At 35.4% G+C, this 24,898-nt stretch overlaps 1 protein-coding gene across 1 annotated transcript in view; it reads right to left on the bottom strand.

Moving 5' to 3' along the window:
• The window catches only part of ARHGAP15 (Rho GTPase activating protein 15), a 697,775-nt gene that overhangs the window by 606,250 nt on the left and 66,627 nt on the right, over positions 1-24,898 (bottom strand). Inside the window, exon 3 of the mRNA XM_066345184.1 lies at positions 13,077-13,145. Coding sequence (XP_066201281.1) covers positions 13,077-13,145 — 69 coding nt within the window. The remainder of the gene's footprint in view (positions 1-13,076; positions 13,146-24,898) is intronic.

Here is a 24,898-nt window from a genome sequence, read left to right as displayed (position 1 = left end):
AGGTGAAAGGAGTAAGAAGTACAAATTCTTTTTACAGAACAGTCATGGGATGCAAACTACAGCATAGGGAATACAGTCAATAGTATTATAATAACTAGGTATGGTGTCAATGGGTAGAAAACATCAGTATGATCACTTAGTAAGTTATATAACATCTAGTAACTTGGCTGTACACCTAAAACTAATATAATATTTATGTCAACTATAATTGAAAAATTATAAAAAAAGGTTTTAAAGAAGAAAGAAAATAGTTGTATATGCATGGGTATATTTCTGGATCCTCTATTCTGTTGCATTGATCCATTTGTCTATCTTTAGACTGAAATACACCATCTTGATTATGGTAGCATTAATGTAAGTCTAGAAATTAGAAATGTAAATCTTGTAATGTTCTTCATTTTTCAAAACTATTTTGGCTATTTTAGGTCCCTTATATTTCCATGTATATTTCGACATAAATTGTAGAATCAGCTTATCAATTTCTTTTAAAATCTCTGCTAGGATTTTGATTGGAATTGCACTAAATCTATAAATCAATTTGGAGAGAACTGATGTCAACAATATTGAATCTTTTAATCTATGTACATGGAAAAGTTCTTATTTAGACAATTTTTAATCTCTTTTAGCAATGTTTTAGAATTTTAAATATACAGGTTTTATCCATAATTTATTAAAATTATTACTACTTATTTTTTAAAAATTGGCTATTTACAGACTCACTCTGACATAAGTGAGACCTTTCCTGACTCATTTATTATGTTTCTAATACAAAGCACAGTATTTAGCCTTCAAAATTTATTTGAAAAATGGATATTTGAATAAGTAGTGATAAAGATCATAGTGATAACATGATAAACATAGAAAAGTATTTTTCACATATCTACATTTTCAGAAAATTTCTTTTATTTCAGCATGTTCCTCACAAGTTGTAAAAGGGTCTAAGTAAGCTCTTTGGCACAATTATTAGAATCATGATGTTCATTAATGGCTTTTTTGTACTTAGATGTACAATTAATTTGATTTTCCACCTTTTATTCTATGTATACTATTCTTTTTTCTTGGTGCCAAGAAATATTATTTGTCTACCCGCTGAAACCCATATAATAAGTTAAGTGTTTAACTCTGGGCAGCATTGGATTCTACAAATATTTGGAGGAAACTTTTTCAATAGCAATTAGCATCACAGAAGAAGTCCCTTTCCTTAAGAATGTATATGGAGAAATTTTGTTGTGTAACTATACACAAAATTTGTTTTAGTTAAGCTTCCTTCTGATGAAAATAAATGTTACTAAAAGTTTCAATTTATTAACCAAAGAGTTACAAACTTCTCAATCCATTAGAAAAAAAAAATTGATACATGTATTCTCAGCTAAGAATGCAGTCTTTCTTACCCCCAAAATATTCACTAAAATGCAACTGGGTGGATATAAAATACCCAGAAATGTGTTATTGATGATCATTTCTCTGGAAAAAAAAAGAAGGAATGTGAAAGAAAAAACTTAATACTCTTACAGGGAGAAATCAACATAAGCAGACTTAAGTTATATACCTTAAAATTCCCTCGCCTTGCCTGACTAGGCAGTGGTGCAGTGGATAGAGCATTGGACTGGGACATGCAGGACCCAGGTTCGAAACCCTGAGGTCACTGGCTTGAGCATGGGCTTATCTGGTTTGAGCAAAGCTCACCAGCTTGAGCCCAAGGTCACTGGCTCGAGCAAGGGGTTACTCGGTCTGCTATACCCCCGCCCCCACCATCAAGGCACATATGAGAAAGCAATCAATGAAAAACTAAGGTGCTGCAACAAAGAATGATGCTTCTCATGTCTCTCCCTTCTTGCCTGTCTGTTCCTATCTTTCTCTCTCTCTGTCTCTGTCACAAAATAAAATAAAATAAAATAAAATAAAATAAAATAAAATCTCTCTCCTTGAATATATAAGCTATGTTCTTCCAGACACTGCTGGACCTTTTCAAGATACCTGAGACTTTGGCAAGCATCTGTATTCTCATGTTAAGAATCTATAAATGTGACATCATTGTCATCAAACACGTTGAGCTATTATTTCCTATGGTCTTGAGTCTATGCAATATAGTTGCCAGGTATAACCACAAAGAAGTCTCAGGAAAAAGAAAGAGGAAGAAGGAAATAGCAAGTTAGGTATATTTTCTTGTATCATTTTCCAAAATCCAAACTGCCTTTAATATCATTAGGAAAAGCTCATAATTCTTTTACTATAATATATACTTCCCCCTATTATACTTACTACTAGTAGTATGCATATTTTTACATATATACATGTATCTGCGTGCACATTTCCACATGTAGTTATATATAGGCTCAAACACCATGCACATATTCCCACTTCTAGGATCAAGTGTTCATTTCTCCCTATTGTCTCTTTTTATACTTGATGTACAGTCATTCATTCTTTCAACCAATTTTCAAATAGAAAATTACCTCTTCCCCTTAAATACAACTGTTCTGCTCACAATGAGATTGCAAAGATTAATTTGACACTCTTTATTATTATTATTATTATTATTATTATTATTATTAAGTGAGAGGCAGGGAGGCAGAGACAGATTCCTGCATGTGCCTTGACTAGGATCTACCCAGCAAACCCACCAGGGGGCAATGCTCTGCCCATCAGGGCCTCTGCTCCATTGCTTGGAAACTGAGCCATCTCAGCACCTGAGGTGAGGACATGGAGCCATCCTCAGTGCCCTGGGCCAACTTTGACCAAATCATTTGAGCCATGGCTGCAGGAGGAGAAGAGAGAGAGAGAGAGAGACAGAGAGACAGAGAGACAGAGAGAGAGAGATGGGGAGAAGGGAAGAGGTAGAGAAGCAGATGGTTTCTTCTCCTGTGTGCTCTGACCGGGAATTGAACCGAGGACTTCCACATGACAGGCCAATGCTCTACTACTGAGCCAAGTGGCCAGGGCCTAATTTGATACTCTTAAATCTGTTGAGGTTTATATCTTTGTGAGCTCACCTTCAAGATACTCTTGTTCCTTCCTAGATACCATAGTCCCCTCCAACCATCTCAGAGATTTAGGCCAGCTTTTGTCCTGGAATAGAAAACTCTACCTAGCCTTCCAACACTGAAACTACTGCATTAAGTCTCATTCTGGCAAGCAGACCTTTCATGAGATAGATTTAATTACTTTAGTACTTTCTTCCATCATATTTTGAAATACCTCACTATGTCTCAGGAACCAAGAATCAGTTATACTGGGAGGCTCATAGGAACTGAAAGAAGTATTAGGGAAAAGCAGAAGTATTTTTATGTGGGTTTATATGTGATACCATATTTATTATTCTAATTATTTATTCCCACTTTATGTTAATGCCATTGTTTGAAAGGACAATGATATATAAATTACAGTTGAGTATGATGCTCATCTAGGACACAGATGATCTTGTATTATTAATTTACAAAATTATGTATAGCTTTAGGTCTAAGTTGAGGATACTATAATGCCAAGTTCTGGGCCATCTTGAAGTTTTTTAAGATAGTGGCACTCCTTAAATGATGTATACTTAAGAAATGTCAACCAATTTTTAGATGCTGAATCTGGCTTCATGAGCTATTTGTCCAATGTCCCTTAGAAGCCCTATTTAATGTTAAGTGGCAGGAGAGATCAGCAATTTGTCAGGTTGGATGCCAGCCAGTCTGCTAGTATTGAGGAAGTACTCAGCCGACATAACTCTTCAGATACAGATGAAAAGGATGAATGGTAGTAAGATATCCAGATAGCACTTGTTTATCAACCTAAGTTGGAGGGAATAGACAAGGCAGGAGAGCAGAAGACAACCTCTGATTAATGTAACAATTGTGGCAGAAAGATCAGCCAGTAATCATAAGTACAGACAGTGAAATTTTTTATGTGAAGTCTTTACGTTGTTCTCAGATAAAAGCAGAATTTAAAACAATAGGCTTTCATCAACACCACTCCACCAAAAGAGTTCTGCCAAAATACATATTAATAAAAAGAAATGAATTTAATCTAATACTTTTACCAGATATTGATGAGAAGGGATTAGCTTTTAACACCGGAACCACAAAGCCCTTATTCCTGAGAACATTTGTTCAGCTACTGTGTTGAAGTTACTGTTTTTTTCCCTGATTCTGTGTTCACTGGTAACCTTATGACTCCTATTTCAGCTTCCTAAGTCCGTGATGTAGAATGTGGGTGACTTAACTAGTCAGCATCAGTGTATTTACCATTACAAATGTATAAATCAGAACACAGATTCTTACAAATTTGATTACTGTGAGATAGTCATTACAGATCATTATCTCTGTAAGCCCTGATAATATTGATCAATATAATTTTTCTAAACCCACAAAACCAAGTCAAGTCACAGTGCTAAACTTGAGTCAGGCATTTAAACCAGTGCTACCCTGTGACACTTACTAGACTGACTGGCCTGCTCCAATGAGAACTTTGACTCATCTTTCTGTAACTACAACCTTGGGCAACTATAATTTTCAAACAGATTTAAGATTTATTTTCCTATTTAATAATGAAGCACTTGCTACATTTTTTTCTAAACTTTTAATGGTTCTCAGTATTTTGCTTTTAATCTTGTTTGTTTTGATGATTTCTATTACAAAACTCAGAATGAGGACACATCTGGTCATATCATTTTATCCCTAAATAATACTTCTTTTTTCTTTTTAAATCTCTTCTTTACTTTTCTACTACCCATGGAAATATATAGATACTCCTGGCCATGCTGTTTCTATTGACTTTTTTTTTAACATATTTTTTTCTTTTTATATTTAAAAAATAAAAATTGTATTTAAGGTGTACAACTTAATGTTTTGATATACATATATATATGATGAAATGATTACTATAGTCAAGCTAACTAACTCATCCATCTCCTCACAAAGTTACCTCTCTTATCATTTCTTTTATTGTGGTGAAGCACCCGAGATCTACTCTTTTAGCACATATCCAGTCTGTTATACCATATTATTAACAATAATCACCATGCTGGATATTAAGTCTTTAGAACCTATTCATCTTATATAACCCCATTGGCTTTCCTTCTCATGACATTGTCTTTAAGATGCACCACTTTGGGCCCTGGCCAGTTGGCTCAGCAGTAGAGCGTCAGCCTGGCATGCAGGAGAGGCGCCCATCTGCTTCTCCACCCCTCCCCTTCTCCTTCCTCTCTGTCTCTCTCTTCCCCTCCTGCAGCCGAGGCTCCATTGGAGCAAAGTTGGCCTGGGCACTGAGGATGGTTCTGTGGCCTCTGCCTCAGGCGCTAGAGTGGCTCTGGTTGCAACAGAGCGATGCCCCAGATGGGCAGAGCATCACCCCCTGGTGGGCATGCCGGGTGGATCCTGGTCGGGCGCATGCAGAGTCTGTCTGACTGCTTCCCCGTTTCCAGCTTCGGAAAAATGAAAAAAAAAAAAAAAAGATGCACCACTTTCTTCCTTGGAGTTTATTGTTTACATTTTTTTCTCAGTCTCCAATTATTTTTAAGCTGTCTCTTTTTTGCTATATCAGATCTGCTAACTTTGCACTTGGAATTGTTGTAGACAGAACCCATGAGGTACAAAAATGAAAACAAAGGAAACAAATCATCATCTACTTTATCTATATATCATATAAAGTACTAGTTTTAAAAAGAACTAAATTCTTAATTATAAAACTACCTTACACATAGCTTGAAAGTGAAATACAGTGTTTTTAGAGATGTGAAATGTAATGTTTTTGGCTAATATAAATACATAATTTATTGTGTGCCTACTTTAAAAAGCAGTAAACAAAAATTCAAGTTGGATACAATAATTACATAAAAGGGAAAATAGAAAAAAAGCAAAGAAAAATGATTCTGGGTTGTGCCGGAATGGTGTCTGGGAAGGAGCAGCGAACTGAGCATTCCCTACGAATTTCTTGAGAAGCTGGTCTTGATTTTAGGTCTCCGAGTTAGGCATCTTTTGCTCACTGCAACTTATTCATAACCAGCTGTATATGTGCTGCTCAGTGCTTTCAGGGAGAGTCTCCCTTTCTTACTTCCACTCACCCAGGTTGAGCAAACATGTTGGGTTTTGGGGTTCTGCTGAATGCCTTGAACGGTTTTTCAAATGCTGGGTTTGGAAAAGCACATATTATGTTTTGCCAAGTGCTTTTCCCCATCATTTAAAAACACTGTGTATTTCAAAGGAAATTTTGCCCACATGTCTCTGATTTATTTACCCCTAACTCATCAAAACATCATCTTGAAAAGAATACTATTTGATGTTTTAAAAACCCCATAGCCTTTTTCCTAAGCTTTTCATCTTGTAAGCAGTGTGTTTCATTTGGTCGCACCAAAAACCCCAGGTTTTATTTGGGAAAGAATTTGGTGAAGGCAACTCTCTGTCTCAGAAAATCTCTTCAGTCTTTTGGAGGCTTTTCTGCATCTTACCTCTCCATCCTCTTCCTTAGTTTCTCTCTTCTTTCCTGAATTCTATTTCTTTTTGTCCTTCATATGACTTTGATACTTTTCCTTTGCTTGCCATTGGAGTTCAGTGAGAATGGCCTTCCCTGTACCACCTGGGCAATTTATCAGTGTAATTCATTTTTTTGTTACAATCTAACTTTATGCTAGGCAACAGGGGAGAAAGGATTACTCATGTTAACAGCCTTTTTGTTGTTTTGTGTGTGTTCCTTTTCTCTAGAGTTAAATGAATTTAAAATGCAGGTCAGGATGGGTGAAATTACTGTAACCTGTTTCTATGTTTTAATGGCTTCCAAACTCTTTGCCACCAACTCCAGGCCCTTTATGATCTGACCCTGCCTCCCTCTTGCCCACACCCCTGACTGAAGTCCATATTTTATCTAGTATGTGATTCTGTAATTTTTCAAATGTAAGAATTGATTCTGACATCCAGACCTTCGCACTTACCTTTCCTTCTGTTTGCATCATTCTTCTTCCAGGTTTTGCTGGAGAAACTCTACCCATCCCACAAATATCAATTTAAATGTCTTTTTCAAAGAGTTCTCTATGACAGTTCAGTCCAAGGTAGGCTCTCCTGCTCTCATAGAAACTTGTTTTTCTGGTATTAAAGCATATTTTGTGATTTGCATTTATAGAATGATTCCTTCCTTTACTTGCTGAACACTTTCCTTTACCCACAAACTGAAAGCCCCTCAAGAATGAACATGAGTCTTTAACATACCGTTGCACACTCCAAAACTAGCACAGTGCCTAGCACAGGAATGACCTCAGCAAATACTATAATTCATAAACATGCTCTTGTTTGAGAAAAGGAAGGGTACATGAAACAATGAAAAAACATAGACATGGTTTCTATTATTTTTAGAGTTATTAAAGTATATAACTTATTATTAACATACTGCAAGCTTAAAGATCTGAGAGGGTGCTATTTCAGAAACTTACTTTTATCTTACCAAAGTGGAATTTTGAAAGACTAAAGCACTTTAGGTTTATTTATTTATTTATTTATCTATCTATTTATTTTTGCAGTTTAACAAAAGCATCGTCTTGTCTATAGAATTATTTCCCCAAAGCGGCTGTCTTTTGTTCTAAAATAAGAAAACACTGTATGTTCACAATGTCTTTCATCCTCAAATCCCTCACAAGTATTAATTAATCCACAAAATGATATCTGGCTCCAAAAGGTAGAATCTGTGCCTTAAGTTTTATCTGTAAAAACCTGCTTTGCCCCCAAGCCATGGCAAATTCCTGAGCTCTGCCCTCCAAATCTTCCTAGCTCAGGAGGTAGCAGATGATTCTCTGAAACCTGCCACAGGCTTTTGACTCCTACAGGGTTATCCACAGACATGTCTTACACTCTTTTGATAAAAAATAAAGATGATAAAGATTTAACATGTCCTAAACAGGGTTATTTTTCTCAACATTTCTTTATGGGCATAAAGGAAAGAGCCCTGAAAATAATTAATCTCATGAACAGAATGGAATATACAAACTCAGGAAACAAACCTATGTTAGGGTATTCGATGTTTCATATTTAAAATTGTTAACACATTATAGCACTTGTTTAGCATCCACACAAATTCTCAGAAAATAATGTAGGTCTCTTACATTGATAGCACATGGGTTTGAATACCATGTGGTAGAAACGGTGTCATCTCACAGTGAACTGGTTAGTTTCTATCATAAGATTTTAGATTCTGATTAGGAATGCATTATTTTTTACAATATTCAGGAGAAATGCGTTATGTTTCTGTTCAATCATGCTGATCACAATCTACTTGATTAAACAGAACATTCAAAGATAAAACATGGCCACCAGAGATGACAGCATCTTTGGATCACCCACGATGGCAGATTACACTTTTGTAAAATAAATCATTTTCTTCCAAAGGGGATGGATCTAATGGAATACTTTTGCCAATTATCCTTAAAGCCAAAGCCTCTCTTGATTTCTGGAAAATGTTCAGGGAAGTTCTGAATATTTGAGATGAAAAAGAGTAAGACTTATTTAGCTCCAAATGTTGGACATAAATAATCTTAAAAATGCACGTCATAAAAATAATGAGCAATAATACAACTTAAAGGATTTTATAATTTTCTAAGTGTTTTAATGTATATTATGTGATAAATGGTAGCTCATACTGGTAGGTACTGCCAGGAGAATTTACTACAAAAATTAGTATACAACTTCAGAAGCCATACTGCACTATGAGGCTTTGAAGGAAGGAATATTATTGAGACAGAGGTAAGGAACATGCCAAATTTGTGGGAAAAAAATGTGAATTTAGATAAAGATACATATGGTTAGATTAAACCGATGTAAAGAAAATTTTATGGGTTTTAGAAGAATTCAATGCTTGGTATAAATCATAATAGATAGTTAAAAATTAATCAGGATTTGCTGTTTGGTGGAATTGGTGGTTATTTTAGCATTGCCCATCACAATGGAGTCATTTATAAAAAGAGTTGTTGGAAAAAGAAGCATTTGTGCTTTAAAATACATTAAATAAGTAATTTAGTTCAAGTAAATGTGATGGATAAAAATTGAATATAACTTGTGTTCACAAGACAGTGGGAGATAAACAAGTACTCAGAGGGAAGACCCAGCAGGAAGTAACGTGATGCAATAAGAAGGAAGTTGGGTGGGCCTGACCTGCGGTGGTGCAGTGGGTAAAAGCATCGACCTGGAACACTGAGGTCGCCGGTTCAAAACCCCAGGCTTCCCTGGGCAAGGCACATATGGGAGTTGACGCTTTCTGCTCCTCCCTCCCTCCCCCTCTCTCTCTCTCTCTCTCTCTGTCTCCTCTCTCTAAAATGAATAAATAAAATCTTAAAAAAAACATATATGCAAATTTATTTAAAAAAAAAAAAAGAAAAAAAAAAAAAGAAGGAAGTTGGGTGGTGGGCACAGGATGCAGTATGCAGATGAGGGATCATAGGATAGTGTGTTTGAATGCTACATAATTTTGTTAACCAATGTTACCCTAATAAATTTAAAAAAGAGAAAATGTGCTTATAGCCACCAAAAATTCTTCAAAAATTATAAAATTCAACATAATAAAGATTTAGGGGGGGAAATGCTGCTATAGTGAGGCAGAAAAAAAGGGCTACGTGGTTACGTGACTCAAATTTTAGGAATCAGAGAAATACTTGCCAAAGCAAATGTTCTCTAAGTTGAGACTGGGCTAATTAATTATAAAGATACTGTTATATCTAGTTAAATTGAAAAATTGGCTTTCATTATGAAAAGCAGGCATATATTTTTTAATATCTATCATTAGAAATATTATTTTAATAAAACTTCAAATCTTAATACTAAATGAATTGACAAGCCTATCTTTTCTGACAAACACTGGTGCCAAAAGCAATGTAAGGGGAAGTACAATAGAATAACAAAAATACAAGTCATGACCCCTAACTTGGAAGTAGTTACAGACTAGCCATGAAACAAGTCTATAACCCATGAAATAAGAGTGAACAAACAACAAAAGACTGCTGAGATGAGGAAACTATAATTGTTACAGAAAATTTAAGTTCCTTCGGAGTAAGAGCCATGTCTTAATCATATCACTGTTGCTGGCCTGAGGGTATGTATTTGAGAGGAGATTGTAAATAAGGTAAACCAGGGACCATGAGAGAGATCTATAGACTTGATGCTATAGATAATAGAAAGTTGTTGAGAGTTTTGACAAGAAGAATGAAATAAGCAAGGTACTGTTTAAAGAAGGTTGGTGTGTGTGTGGGAGGGGCACTGTTCCTGTGCAGCACTGCCTGGGGGGGGGTAGAGGGGGTGGGGTCAGAGCACTGGAGGGCCTGGCAAGGGGTATGCCTGAACACACGTGTAAACTGTGGGCATGACATCCACTGTGTGCAAACTGCTTCAGAAAATGGTGAAGGGTCATAGAGAAAATAAAGGATTGAAAGAAAATGTGTTCTAAGCCTAGATAAATGTTTGCAACTAATACATATGGACTCAGTGCAAAGGGGGTCAGTTTGGGAAGAAGGTGATCATGGGCTCAGCTTAGGAGATTTCACTGCTCAGTGACACTGAGACATACAAGAAGAAATGACTAGCACTTCAAGTTATAAAATGAGATAATGAAGAGAAAGTGTACAAAGATAGATCTGTGTATTATAGCCTTGGAAGTAAAAACCAAAGCCATTAACTTTTATTTGTGCATTCATTTAACATATATTTACTGAGTTCTTACCCAGTTCTAGAAATTGTTATCATTATGGAAAGATAGTTATGAAAATATGACAGTACCCCTGTTTTCATAGAATATTCTAATGAAATGACAATCAAATAAAAAATATAGTATGCTACAATATTGTAAATTTTATGGAGAAAATTGGGGTCAGAGAAGTAGGAGTGTAGATGAAAATGGTGAACAGGAATTGTTTCTTTGTTTGAAAGAGAGATTAGAAAACACCTATTTTGAAAAGGTGATATTTGAATAGAGGTATGAAGCAAATGAAGTACTGAGCCTTACAAATTTCTGGTCATCAAATGAATTATTTTGTACCCGATAGAGGAAAAAACTTTTAATGACCCTGTTGGATATGTAAGGTGGTCAGCGAGGCTGCATCAGAATGAGTCAGGAGAAGAAAGAAAATGATGAAGTCAGAGGAGTAGCTGGACCAGTAGGGTCAGATGGACCACCGGATATTTTTCAGATTTTACCCTGAGAGAGATAGGAAACTAGAAAGGAGTTTGAGCCAAGGAGTGGCATGATGTAACTTGTATCTTAACAAGCTTTCTTTGGCTGTTGCACTGAAAATAAAAAGTAGAGAGCAAAAATAAAAGTGGGCACATCAGTTATAAGATTATTGCAATGAACTAATTAAGAGATGACATAACATACAGGTGGTACGAAGTGAACTGATTTTGGACTAATTTTAAAGACAGAGTTAACAGGGTTATTTGTTATTTAACTTTATCTTATGAGATGAATAAAAAAGTCAAAAATGACTTCACAAGTTTTGACTGAAGCACCTGGAAAGTGATGTTGGCATATTAGAAAATGGAGAACACTGGATTTTAAAGAAAATCAGAATCAGTTAATGATAGGTTAAATGTGAGATGTACGCTGACATATAAGTGAAAACATCACAATATACACTACTGGAGTTTAGGGCACTAGTCCATCCTGGAGAACTGGTTAGTTTAATGCCATATATAAAGTCGTAAGACTGAATGAGATGCTCTAAAGAATACATATAAAGAAAAAAAGTGAAAAACTAAGCTTTAAAATAAAGGAATCATCTAAGGAGATGAAAAATGGGTGGTAAATTAATTAATGAGAAAACAGTTTACTAGTAGCCACGTGAATAAAATATATTTTAAAAAAAAGAGAGTTATCAATGGGTTAAATATTCAGATAGGTCTACTAAGAAGAAAACTTGAGACTTAATAAAGTTAACAAATGATGACCCTGATAGAGAATGAGCTTAATGGAGTTGGTTCAAGAGATAAAGAGAGGAGAGAAATTTAAAAAAAGAGAGAGAAAGAAGAGAAATTAACTATAGAAAGGTAAACAATTCTTGCAAGAAATTTTTATTCTAAAGCAAAGGATAATAATGGAGCAACAGCTAGAGTGGACATGCAAAGCAAGAGAAAATAAGATAACTAAAATAAGACTATAAATACTTTTGGTATTAAGAATGAAAAAGCCCAAAGATAACAGAGATGGAATAGCAGGAGATAGATAAGAATAAAGTCGCACTCTGTATTATCCAGTGAGCCAATGGACTGGTAGCTTTGTTGACCAATGTGAAATATAGCAAGAAGTATAAGCATGCAAAAAAAAAAAAAGGTATTACATTTATCAAAAAGTAGGTCATTGACAGAAAAAGCATCAGAATACATTAGAAAGATTGAACTTGCATGTTTTTTAAATATCTCCAATATTTCCTCTATTCATGTTATTTATAATATTTTAGGTATTATCTAGTCATTTGGATACAATAAAACTAAAGTGGGAAAAAGAAAACCTTACTCTTGTGGACTTAGAATTTAATAGTAAGGGATTAATTTTTTTCTTAAAATAAAACCCTGTCAATATTTGCTGTAAGCAACCCCACCCAAATCTTTGACTTAGTTATTCACAGTCTTTTGTAGTTCTTTCTCCTTGAGTATCATCAACTGGATGTATTAACTTGTTTCTGGCCAGGAGAATGTGGCAAAGTTGATGGGATCTCATTTCCATCATTAGGTTACAAGAGATTTTGACTTCCATCTTGTTAGTAGATTTTCTTGCCTGCTCAGCTAGCTATGTGCTTTGAAGAAGCAAGCTGCCCTGTTGAGAAGCCCAAGTGGCACCTTATTGAGAGCAGTCTCTGACCAACAGCCTGCCAACAACCACGTACCTGAGTTGAAAGCAGATACTTGCCCTGTCAAGCCTTCAGATGTGATCCCAATTCTGGCTCAAATTTTGATTGCAACCTTTTGAGAGACTCTGAGTTAGGGTACTCTGTTAATCCATGCCCAGATTTCTGACCCACAAAAACATGAGGTGATAATGTGTGCTATTTTAAGTTGCTGAGTTTTGGGGTAATTCATTTTGTAGCAGAAGATAAAGAATACAATCTTGGAGTAAAAGATTTACCAACTTACCAATTGTTCCAATGGAGGGATGACATCTTTCAAGACATGCTGTGAATGATTCCTTCTGTGCCGGGATATCTGCAAAAATATTGACATTTGATATTATTATATTTTTTCTTTAAAAAAGTTACAAATGATTTTTAAAAATCTATAAATTAGTGAGTGTACATGAAAATAACCATATTTGAATTCATTCAAGAAGGTGAATAAAGTAGATATAAAATAGAAAATAAATCTTTTGGAGATTGACTAATTTGAATAAAATGTGTACTCAAAGATGGCTGGCTATACCAATACCTCGTATCACAAACACTCTTTCTACCATGTAACCTCCTACAATTGGTGGGGACTATGTTCTTCATTTTGAACCTAGGCAAACCTTTTTGTTCGCTTCAAACAAAAAGTACAGCAGAATTGTTTATTTGACTTCAAATGTTAGAGCATAAAAATGTCATGTTCTCTTAGAACCATCACATTTGGAAGCTAGTCACCATTTTGTGAGAAAGCCCAAACAATTCTATGCAGAAAGAGCATAGAGACCTCTAGGTTTTCTGCCTCACAGATTAGCTGAGGTAACAGAAGACAGCCAGTATCAACCATCACTCATGTGAGTGTAAAGATCTCCTGATGATTTCTTCTCCCAGCCATCAAGTCATCCACTGGTTTCAAGTCTTCCCAGCAGAGATCTCAAACACTGTGTAGTAGAAACAAGCAGTTCTTTTCTGAATTTTTGACGAGATTCTATCAGATTAAAAACAACAACAACAAAACATTGTTTCATATCTCCCTATTTCAGAGTGATTTGCACTGCTTTAATAACAGGAACAAAATATTTAGTATTGAAACATTGTGTTTGTGATATGATGTGAGCTCATCTTTTTCAGTCAATGTCCTCTTAATTTGCATGTCTTTCACTATTACCCAGATGTATTTAAATACACAGCAGTCACATGATTAAGTTCTCTTGAAACAAATTTTTTAAATTTGTTCTTTCTCCTAAAGAAGCATCATACACAGATGCTATAACACAATAAAAAGAGAAATGAAAGTATTTGTAATATTTTACTATTTGATAACTTAAATAGCAGCTCTTGTTTATAGTACTATTTCACTAAACAGAAATTTTTTAGTATTTTGCAAGGAGAGAGTGGGGATGGGTGAGACAGGTGAGAAGAGAGAGAGAAAAAGAGAACAGAGAGAAAGAGAGAGAGAGAGAGAGAGAGATCTTTATTTACTAAAAAAATAAAAGAAAGCAGGTCTGAGGACGATGTCTAGAAAGAACTTTGTATGTCTATGGCTCTGGTGACTGACACATGGAGCTGACTGCCATGGTTAGATGGCTGCTTGCTAAGATTCTGAGGGTGTTGCATTACCAAAGAAATTAGAAGCTTGGCCTAAAAACACCATGACTCCCTATAACCCTTAGATCCCATATTTGTGCTCCAAAAACTGGATGAAAAAGGCAGTACGACCTTCAAGGAAGCCATTCCTTTTATGGCCACTTGAGATGTGGCCCATGGAGGACAATGGAGAAGGAAGAGCCTCCAGAAAGCAGAGCCAGAAACACTGAAGAACAATGAACATGGGGAATTCTCTGAGAAAGAAGAGCCAGAACAATGGGCAATTGTCTGTTCTTCTACCACAGGGGTTCACAGGGCCTGCCCAGCAGGATTGCTGTGATTCAATGACTGTTAGCCATCTATTGTCTTTTCCCTTTATAAATGAAAATCCCCCCTCCCCCAGTTATCAAGTTTTTGCTCCACTATTGTCTATTGGATGTGATAAAGAAAGCAGGACTGAGAGCTTATTTTTTAAATTCTAAACCCTTATCCCCCTGGAGATAAATTCTTTCAAATGAAGAAACCTATATACTTATGACCAAAGACTCTAAAATTGGAGCTTGATGTTATAACTGGTTGGGGCTTTTTGTAGTCTCTTGAAAAAGCAGATAAAACTATTTCTAGTGTTGGAAGACAGATGCAAATTGATATATGAGAGGGTAGACCATGCGTGGCCAACAGTTTTTGCCCCTGGGCCGGATTAGAAAGAAAATTTTTTTCACGGGCTGGACGAAATATTAAAATTGAAAAATGTTAAATACAGAAATGATTTGTTTAAGTAAACAAAATTTTATTATGTAATTTGTTTATGAATAAATGTTAGTGAAAAAAATTTTAATATACAATATTATTTTAATAAAAATGTATTTTCATAAAAATATAACTACATACTATATAAATATCCAAATTGTATTGCAATCAATCAAAAACAATAATTAATTAATAGAATGAGCTTAAAGGGGTTATATTGCAAATAAAACAATTATTTCATTTTACAAACAGCCTGGACATGTTTTCAGTTATTAACTGCAGCTATTGTCTATGCTACAATGCCATTTGATTCAGCACGCTTGACCACAAAAATAACGAATTGTTTGACCTTGGGTGCACATTGGCAAACTCCACCTAAAAGAATGTGGGCTTCACATCACTGCTAAATGCTAAACATCAAACAGTTCATATCGAGTACAGATGAGTACAAAAGTTGTAAATCTTTATAATGGAATTCTTTTAAAAAATAAAGAAGTATTGTGAATTTATTCGACCAATTATTGGAAGTTAACCCTAGATTAGTCACATGCGGAATTCTTTTCTGTGTATCACTATCTTCTTAAATATCTCAATTTCCAATAATCAAAGACACTTCCACTTCTGAGTAGCTGAGATTTTAAAGTAGCGAAGAATATTAAAAATTTAATTGCGGGCTGCATAAACTCATTAAGAGGGCCAGATCCGGCCCACGGGCCTTATGTTGGCCATGCTTGGGGTAGACTGTGACAGAATCTGATGGTTGCTCACCAAATTCTGTTCTCTCTTTTCTGGACACACATCTAGACTGCAATTCTCAGGTTACTTTGCAGTTAAGAGTGGCCACGTAACTAGTTTAGATCAATGAAAAGTGAGCAGAAACAAAGAGAACCTTCCCCCAAAAGACTCTCAACCAAAGAGCATTTCCCCACCACATTCTCTCTCCTCCTGTACTGGCTGGAGAAAACACTGAATAAGGCCTTTTGGGAGGGTGAAGATACAAAATGAAAGAATTGGGGGCCCGAATCACCATACCAAGTACAGCTAGTGCTTGACTTATGACCAAGATTGGTTCCGACAGACCGGTCATAACATGATTTGGTCATAAGTTGAGTAGGCTATATATATAGTACTGTAAATGATGTTATAAAAATCTTTAAGTCATATTTTATCATAATTTTCTTTCATTATTGTTATATATCATAATTTTCCATGTTCATTTTATGCCATTTGTATCATCTCTACACCATTTTGTTTCTTATTTTTATATTCATCAGGTTTAAGTAAAACACTGCATTACCAGTACAACTGGTTTAATATTTGCAGACAATTTCCTCTTGGTAGACATCTTGGGAGGGGTTTGATGAAAAATATCCAAGACACAAAACACAAATTGCTGTACTGAGTCTGGGATAACAGTTGAAATGGTACATGCAGAGATGGTAGTGCTGCCGGAAGCTGGTCCGCACTGTCATACGCCCAGCTGGGCAACGCTTGAGCTGCCAGACGTAGAGCAGTCATGGCTAGCCATTGTGGTCGTAAAGTCAAATGGTCATAAGTTGCATAGGTCATAAGTCTATCAATATTTGTAAAGCCAAACACAGGTCAGAAAAAACTCACTTTGTTTTATTTAATAAAATTTTATTTTGAAATAATTTTATACTTAGAGAAACGTTTCTGAGAGTAAGAGTTTCCACAGAAAACTTCCTTCTAACTATTATATAGTAAGACATAAATTCAGATTTCTTGAAGCCATTATGTATTATAGAGAATTTTACAGCTAGTAGCATTATCTTAAATAAAGTAACCATAGTTGATGCTCAATTAATGCTAAAATGAAAAGTCTTTTACATTAAAAAAGTGAGAGTAGAATAGTTAATGAGAGTAATCCTAGAAACCAAAACTCCACACCTGTTATTCATTGATAGTTCAGCTTCTCTACGGGGCAAAAATATAAATACATTTGATATTTAAACCTCTTAGAGAACCAGAAATATATTTTATATTGCTATACATTTAGAACCTACTACTCTTAACTGCAACTGATTGTGGTGAAATTTGTAATCTTCAATGAAAATATAATGTATTTATTTTATATTCAACATAGAAAGTTGAAGAGTTCTGGAATAGGGGGAGTTTTCTTGTTCAATTTTCTAGACACCTGGCTGGATTTCTATCTAGCCTCGGGGTACCAGCCATTGTCCAGGCATGTATAATACCTCAAGCTTTAAATGTTAAAGAAATTGGCCCTGGCTGGTTGGCTCAGCGGTAGAGCGTCGGCCTGGCGTGCAGGAGTCCCAGGTTCGATTCCCGGCCAGGGCACACAGGAGAAGCACCCATCTGCTTCTCCACCCCTCCCCCTCTCCTTCCTCTCTGTCTCTCTCTTCCCCTCCCGCAGCCGAGGCTCCATCGGAGCAAAGATGGCCGGGGCGCTGGGGATGGCTCTGTGGCCTCTGCCTCAGGCACTAGAATGGCTCTGGATGCAACAAAGCGATGCCCCAGAGGGGCAGAACATCGCCCCCTGGTGGGCATGCTGGGGGGGGGGTGTGGATCCCGGTCGGGCGCATGCGGGAGTCTGTCTGACTGCCTTCCCGTTTCCAGCTTTGGAAAAATGAAAAAAAAAATGTTAAAGAAACCAGTGGCAAGAAAATGTCTGTACAGTATTGGAAAATGTACAACTAGCATTCACCCGTCAGTCTTATTACTTTCTATGGCCAAGTCCATGTCATCTCTTTTCCCAATTTTACTAGATTTTGCGGGGCCTAGTAGCCCACCATCTTCTAACTTTTCCTTCTACTGACCTGTAGAAAGCTTTTTTATAAGGCAGTGTTGCAAAATGTGTTGTATTTTATTGTAGAGATAATTTTTGCTAATGAATGCTTTACTTTTAATTATTATTTACATTAAAATATCAGATTTATTAGTGATAAAAATATATTTTCCACTAACATAGTTACTTAAGTATATGAAATACCAAAGAAACCCACAAACATAATAAGCGAATGATTGAAATTTGGGAAATAAATTTAAATGAGAAGAAATTAAAACAGACACGACCAGTTGCTGAGCATGTACATTTCACCCTTGAAGGAAGCCATTAATTCCATGGTATAAACAAAGTTCAAATTGATAAATGATACAATAATATTGTTTGCTAACATTTATTGAGTGCTTATTATTTTCCAGGCACTATTCTAAGTGTTTTACATTTATTAGTACATATGTATGTAATTCTTATCCAAACCTTAAGGAGTCAGTTATATTACACCTTTTTCATTAGTGTTAGAAACACAGACACGGATTGTTTTAAGTAACTTTGAAAAATCACAGGTAGGCATAGTGTGGATGATATTTTAACATAGATCTAAGCTATTAAAGTGCAATTATTTTCCAACAATATAAAGGTACATATATAGCGACAGACACTAAATGCTTAGGGAACTACAAAATTGAAATCCCCTGTGTGCATAAATGGATATTTTCTGAGGTAAAAACTTGAAGAGAGTCAAACTTATAAATTTGTACATGGTTCCACAGGAAGCAAGAAATCAGATTTCAAATCTGTTATAAATCATCTTAATATTCCTTTAGGAGAAGTAATATTGTGGATAATTCTTAAATCAATAAGCTAGCCAATCTATCATGGTTAACCAAGTTATGAAGATGTGCGGGAAAAAAGACCTTGCGTCACCTGTCTTCTGCTTTATTGAAGTCCAGCATTAGGCACAAAAATAAATGATCATCCCTGATCATATTATGCTCACTGAGACTTATGATTTAGGAAATTCTGGATCCAAAATAACTCAGTTGTCTTGCATTGATATCAGAAAAAGTTAGGATGTTTCAAAGGAGCTGTTTTTACATGATAATAATTAATTAAATTACTTAATTAAAACAATTATAAAGAAAACTTGAGGTTACTCAAGTTTTGATTGAAGTTCGAAAGGCCTTTTGGCTCTCTTATGCTATAGTATAAATAACAGGAACTAGTATAGTACTTATGTAATTGTTTATCAATAGCTTTTTATTATAATCTGATACTTTTTCAAATGATTATGGGGCACATTCATGAGAAGCCTTCTAACTTAAGACATTAGATGTCCTTATGAAGCATTCAGTTTAGCCAGTAACCATCTTATGTTTAGCACATCCTATGCCAGCAATTTCTAATAGTAGATGTTCAAAATGTACTTTTTGTTAGTATTATAAATATCACTCATACTGTAATGCCTAGAGAGTACTTTGTTTCAGACAGTCCTAATATGTTCTCCAGAATTTCATAATTTCTAAATATATCTGATATCAAAATTTTACATTTTGTTTGGCAAACTGCTTCCGGATGAGTTTCAGATGCAGGCAGCAGTGGGCTCCGTTGTTGATCGCAGGTCCTTTTCACTTTCGCAGGAATCATTAAGTTATTATTGAATTTGGAAAATTTGAATAACAGTAATAATATTAGCAGTAGCTTGATATAACTTTCTTTTAGTACATTCTTGTCTTTGTAAATTCTAGAAGCAATTTTTTTCCCGAGAAAACCTGACAGTATGGTTTTTGTGTCTGTTTTGTTTCCAAATGTTTTGAAATAACAGATCTCTTACCTCTAAACACAAGTAAACATATATGTATATCTACCACATACTTGTGTTCACAGCTTGATTGTTTCTTTGCTAATTCTTCTATTTAAATTATAAAATGTCAGTTTCAATATCATTTCACAATTCCTTTTTGATAATTTCCAATATTTCAGCAAAAAGAAACTGTAATCACTTCAAGTTTCTTTTGTTTTGAAGTGACATGGCTATGTCTTAAACTGTTTTTTCTATCACAGTGTTCTGCAGTTTAAGTAACTAAGCTTTCATAATATACTTGAGTGATAACATCCTTTCCTTCTGAGTAGAAAAAAAAAGTCAGATCTTATCTTTTTAAAAATTATGCTATCTTCTTATTGAGTTATTGTGTCAAGTAAATAGAAATGGTTTGTAGCTACCATTGAAAAAACATTAAAGCCCTGGCCGGTTGGCTCAGTGGTAGAGCGTCGGCCTAGCGTGCGGAGGACCCGGGTTCGATTCCCGGCCAGGGCACATAGGAGAAGCGCCCATTTGCTTCTCCACCACTCCGCCGCGCTTTCCTCTCTGTCTCTCTCTTCCCCTCCCGCAGCCAAGGCTCCATTGGAGCAAAAAGATGGCCCGGGCGCTGGGCATGGCTCTGTGGCCTCTGCCTCAGGCACTAGAGTGGCTCTGGTCGCAATATGGCGACGCCCAGGATGGGCAGAGCATCGCCCCCTGGGGGGCAGAGCACCGCCCCTGGTGGGCGTGCCGGGTGGATCCCGGTCCGGCGCATGCGGGAGTCTGTCTGACTGTCTATCCCCGTTTCCAGCTTCAGAAAAATGAAAAAAAAAAAAAAAAGAAAAAAAAAAAGAAAAAACATTAAAATATAAATATCTTCTGACTTGGATTTTTTGGACCTAATATCAGATTAATATATCACTGCAATACTTTTTGATCAAATTTATAAACTTTTCCTTCTTTATAATCACCCACCACTCTCCCCATTTCTGCTCATCCCAAAGTACCTTATTTTGGAATTGTGCAAAGCAAAGTGTAAAAACAGAATATTCAGAATGCATATTTTTCTTTAAAACTCTGTTTGCTCTTATTAGAATAGGCACGATAATTGTCTTTCAGATATCTTTTTTAAAAAATGTAATTAAAAAGTCACTTTTTAAAAATATTCTTCATATATTTTCTTCCATTCCCTTTTTATTTTATCTATTTTTATTTTTATCTATTTATCTATTTAAAGATATAAAACTGATGGGAAGAAATAGTACCTGATATATCAAAAACTGTAAAAATAACATAATTTGGACATACTATTTTCCTGGTATAAGAAGGTCTACTATGAAAGTTATACATAAACATGAAACATTCCACATAGCTTTGATTTTAAATAGATTACCATTTTTGATGAAAGTTTATATCTTGTGGCTTAGAATTGAAATAAAATCACTTGAATAAAAGCATTAGTCTGTTCCAACATTTTCACAGACATGTACATTTTCTGAGGCATACCTCCCATTACCAACCACCCTGGATACTTGGATGAAAAACAGAAATAAATCTGTGGTTAAGTTTTTGTCTTTACAGTTTCTGAAAAATTTTCTTTCTTTTTTTCTTTTTTGCTGTATCCTAATATTTTTTTCTTTTTTTTTTTTGTGACAGAGACAGAGAGCGGGACAGACAGACGGGAAGGGAGAGAGGCAAGAAGCATCAGTTCTTTGTTGCGGCACCTTGGTTCCTTATTGATTGCTTTCTCATATATGCCTTGATTGGGGGGCTACGGCAAACTGAGTGACCCCTTGCTCAAGCCAGCAACCTTGGGCTCAAGCTGGTGAGCTTTGTTCAAACCAGATGAGCCTGCACTCAAGCTGGAGACCTCAGGGTCTTGAACCTGGGTCCTGCGCATCCCAGTCCAACGCTCTATCCACTGCACCACCGCCTGGTCAGGCTGTATCTTAATTCTTGTGTTCAGATCTTCATTTCCTTTGCAAAATTCCTTTCCTTAAAACTATAACAATCAGAAATTAAGAAAAAGTCAGTGAAGCATTTTATTTTGAAAAGTGGAGACATGGCCAATATTTTTTGTATTCCCAATTTAGTTTTAAAATACATAATATACATCAACCTAAGTGCTGGCTATATATTTAAAATAATGTTTATGTGGGAGGTAACTGCTTTTGAGGGAAAAAAAATAAGATATGAAGACATAACTTCATAATGTTCTTAATCTCTTATCTTATCTATTTGTGGACATAAGTAAAACCATCCATATCTCATAATTAGTCTACCACTAACTAATATATCTTTCATAGTTGTAATGAAGGTAAATATATTAATCATAAAAACTCCAGGCCTGACCTGTGGTGGCGCAGTGGATAAAGCGTCGACCTGGAAATGCTGAGGTCGCCGGTTCGAAACCCTGGGCTTGCCTGGTCAAGGCACATATGGGAGTTGATGCTTCCAGCTCCTCCCCCCTTCTCTCTCTTTGTTTCTCTCTCTCCTTCTCTCTCTCCTCTCTAAAAATGAATAAATAAAATTATAAAAAAAAATAAAAAAAAAATAAAAACTCCAGTTTCTTCTGGTTTGTTCCTTATTAATTTAACACAAGTACATTGTGTCACTTTTATGTTCCTCTCTTCCCTCTTCCTGTAATATCATCCAATTACCATAATGGTCATCCATCAGAAAATGCCTTCAGTTTGATTTTTGGCCTTTCCATAGACCATTTTTGGTTGTATATTGTCATTCAGAAATCTAACACTCTTTCTTATTTCTTCTAGCCCTTGTAGAAAATAAAAGAAAAAAAATTCACAAACCTTTTGGAAGACACATTACAGTTTATTAACTTTTTTTTTTTTAGTTTGTTAAATATTCTTTGGTCAGCATCTGGGTAACCTGTAGTGCTTACCAGCCTTTCGATCCTTGGGTAAGTCTAGTTGCAATAAATGCAGCTTTAACTACAGATCTCTCAGACAGTCAAAGGGTTCAATTTCCAAAATGATTTTAACTACTTAATATTTGTCTCTTTATTTAGACATAACTTGCTGTTTACAGAAAACTTACTTATGTACAGCGCACACTTACTTGTTTATTACTAAATACTATTTCCTTTAGTTCTCTCTCTATCTCTCTCTCTTGCATGCTTTCAGTGCATTTCTTTCTAAAAGAGTTTTCTCAGACTGAGAGGTGTTATTTATATGGAATTGGACACACCACCATTTTAACCTTTAAATATAGTGTATTTTTAGGGATGAGAAAAAAGGTGAAGGGGAATAAGAGGTACAATCTTCCAGTATTAAATAAATAAGTCGCCCTGGCCAGTTGGCTCAGCAGTAGAGTGTTGGCCTGGCATGTAGAAGTCCCAAGTTCGATTCCCAGCTAGGGCACACAGGAGAAGTGCACATCTGCTTCTCCATCCTTCCCCCTTTCCTTTCTCTCTTCCCCTCCTGCAGCCAGGGCTCCGTTGGAGCAAAGTTGGCCCGGGCACTGAGGACACTCCATGGCTTCCAACTCAGGCACTAGAATGGCTCTGACTACAGTGAAGCAATGCCTCAGATGGGCAGAGCATTGCCTCTTGGTAGGCATGCCGGGTGGACCCTGGTCGGGTGCATGAGGGATTCTGTCTGACTGCCTCCCCACTTCTAACTTCAGAAAAATACAAAAATAAGTAAATAAATAAATAAATAAGTCACAGGAGTATAATTTACAGCATAAGAAATATGGTCAATGATATTGTAATAACTGTACAATGACTGATAGTTAAAATAATTATTGTGGTGATCACATTGTAAAGTATATAAATGTAGCATCATTATGTTATATACCTAAAATAAATATAATGTTGTATTTCAAGTAAACTATAATTTATAAACAAATAAACAAACATGATCTTAAAATGGAAACTACCAGAACCAAGAAACATAAATACCTGGGTTATACAGTTTTCTACATTTTGTCATATGAAGTATACTCATGTATTGTCTTAACCTTTTACTTTAGTTTCTTATTTCTTTGTAAGTTCGTTTATATTTAGGTATGTATTTATGAATTAATATAATGAGAAACTCAGGACCATAAGACACTCATAAACGTTTTATTCTACTTATAATGCTATTAATGGTACTAACACTAAAGTATCATATAATATGTTAGACCCATAGCTAAAGTTCCTAAAAGTAGCAGTTAAAATAACTTATTCATTTCTCATACTCTTTTAAATAGAGATATTTATTCTGTTGATATAAACAAAGTAAAATGCAAGTAGATAATAGAAAATATAGATGGGTATCTAGAACACTTGGGTCAAATTGGCATTTCCTCCACAACTACAAGTCAAGTGTATCTTTTAAATTAAAAGATTTAAAACAACAGAAAATGATACCAAGAAAGCTTTCACACAAACAATAACAAACACCTCAAAACAAAAAAAAATTTTATTGAAGGTCTAAATTATTTAAATGCTCTACCTATTTTAACCAAATAAAACAAATTATTGTTGAATCATCATTTGTCTATGTTGGGAAAAAATCAGCTATTTCTAATTTTATGAAGTTTAACTATCTGGAGATTTTCAACAAATTAGAATAAGGCTTTATTTTGAATCTCAAATATAAAGTCTCATTGCCCAGATTGGCTTAAGTTAAAATTTCAGGTTTTCTTCTTATATTTTTCAGATGTATGTTCAATCACTGAAGAAAAATTTCTCTTCTTTGGAAAGCTATAATCCACAATGCATCGAGTTTAATCCATAATATGTAAATTTGACAAAGATATCTATCCACACTCAGATTTCTATAGCCTTTTGATACCTTTCTTCATACATCATTATTTCTTAACACAAAGATGGAAATGTACTATCTAATTCACTGAAAAATGCTCTGTCTGTGTGGAAAGGTCACTTCTAAATGCACGGTGGGAGGCAATGCTTTTAATTACTGTGACTTTTTTTTTCAAGAATTAACAGACTTTTGGTCAAATATCTAAAATATGCACATAAATGCCCTCAGCACCTTTAGTGAATATCTAATAGTTGAATCATTTCAGTTTCCTTTCTTCGGTTATTCTTTGAGGTTTTCATAGACCCCCAAACTCACCTTCTGCTGCCGAAAAAGCAGATTTAGTTCTGAAGGTTAATCCAACTCAGCAGGATTGAAGGATGGCACTTTTCCTTGGTCGTAAGTATGTT

The sequence above is a fragment of the Saccopteryx leptura genome, chromosome 7 (genome assembly GCF_036850995.1).
Source record: "Saccopteryx leptura isolate mSacLep1 chromosome 7, mSacLep1_pri_phased_curated, whole genome shotgun sequence".
In the NCBI taxonomy this organism is placed as follows: Eukaryota; Metazoa; Chordata; class Mammalia; order Chiroptera; family Emballonuridae; genus Saccopteryx; species Saccopteryx leptura.
The sequence above is the reverse complement of the archived record's forward strand: the minus strand, read 5'-3'. Positions and strand labels throughout refer to the sequence as shown.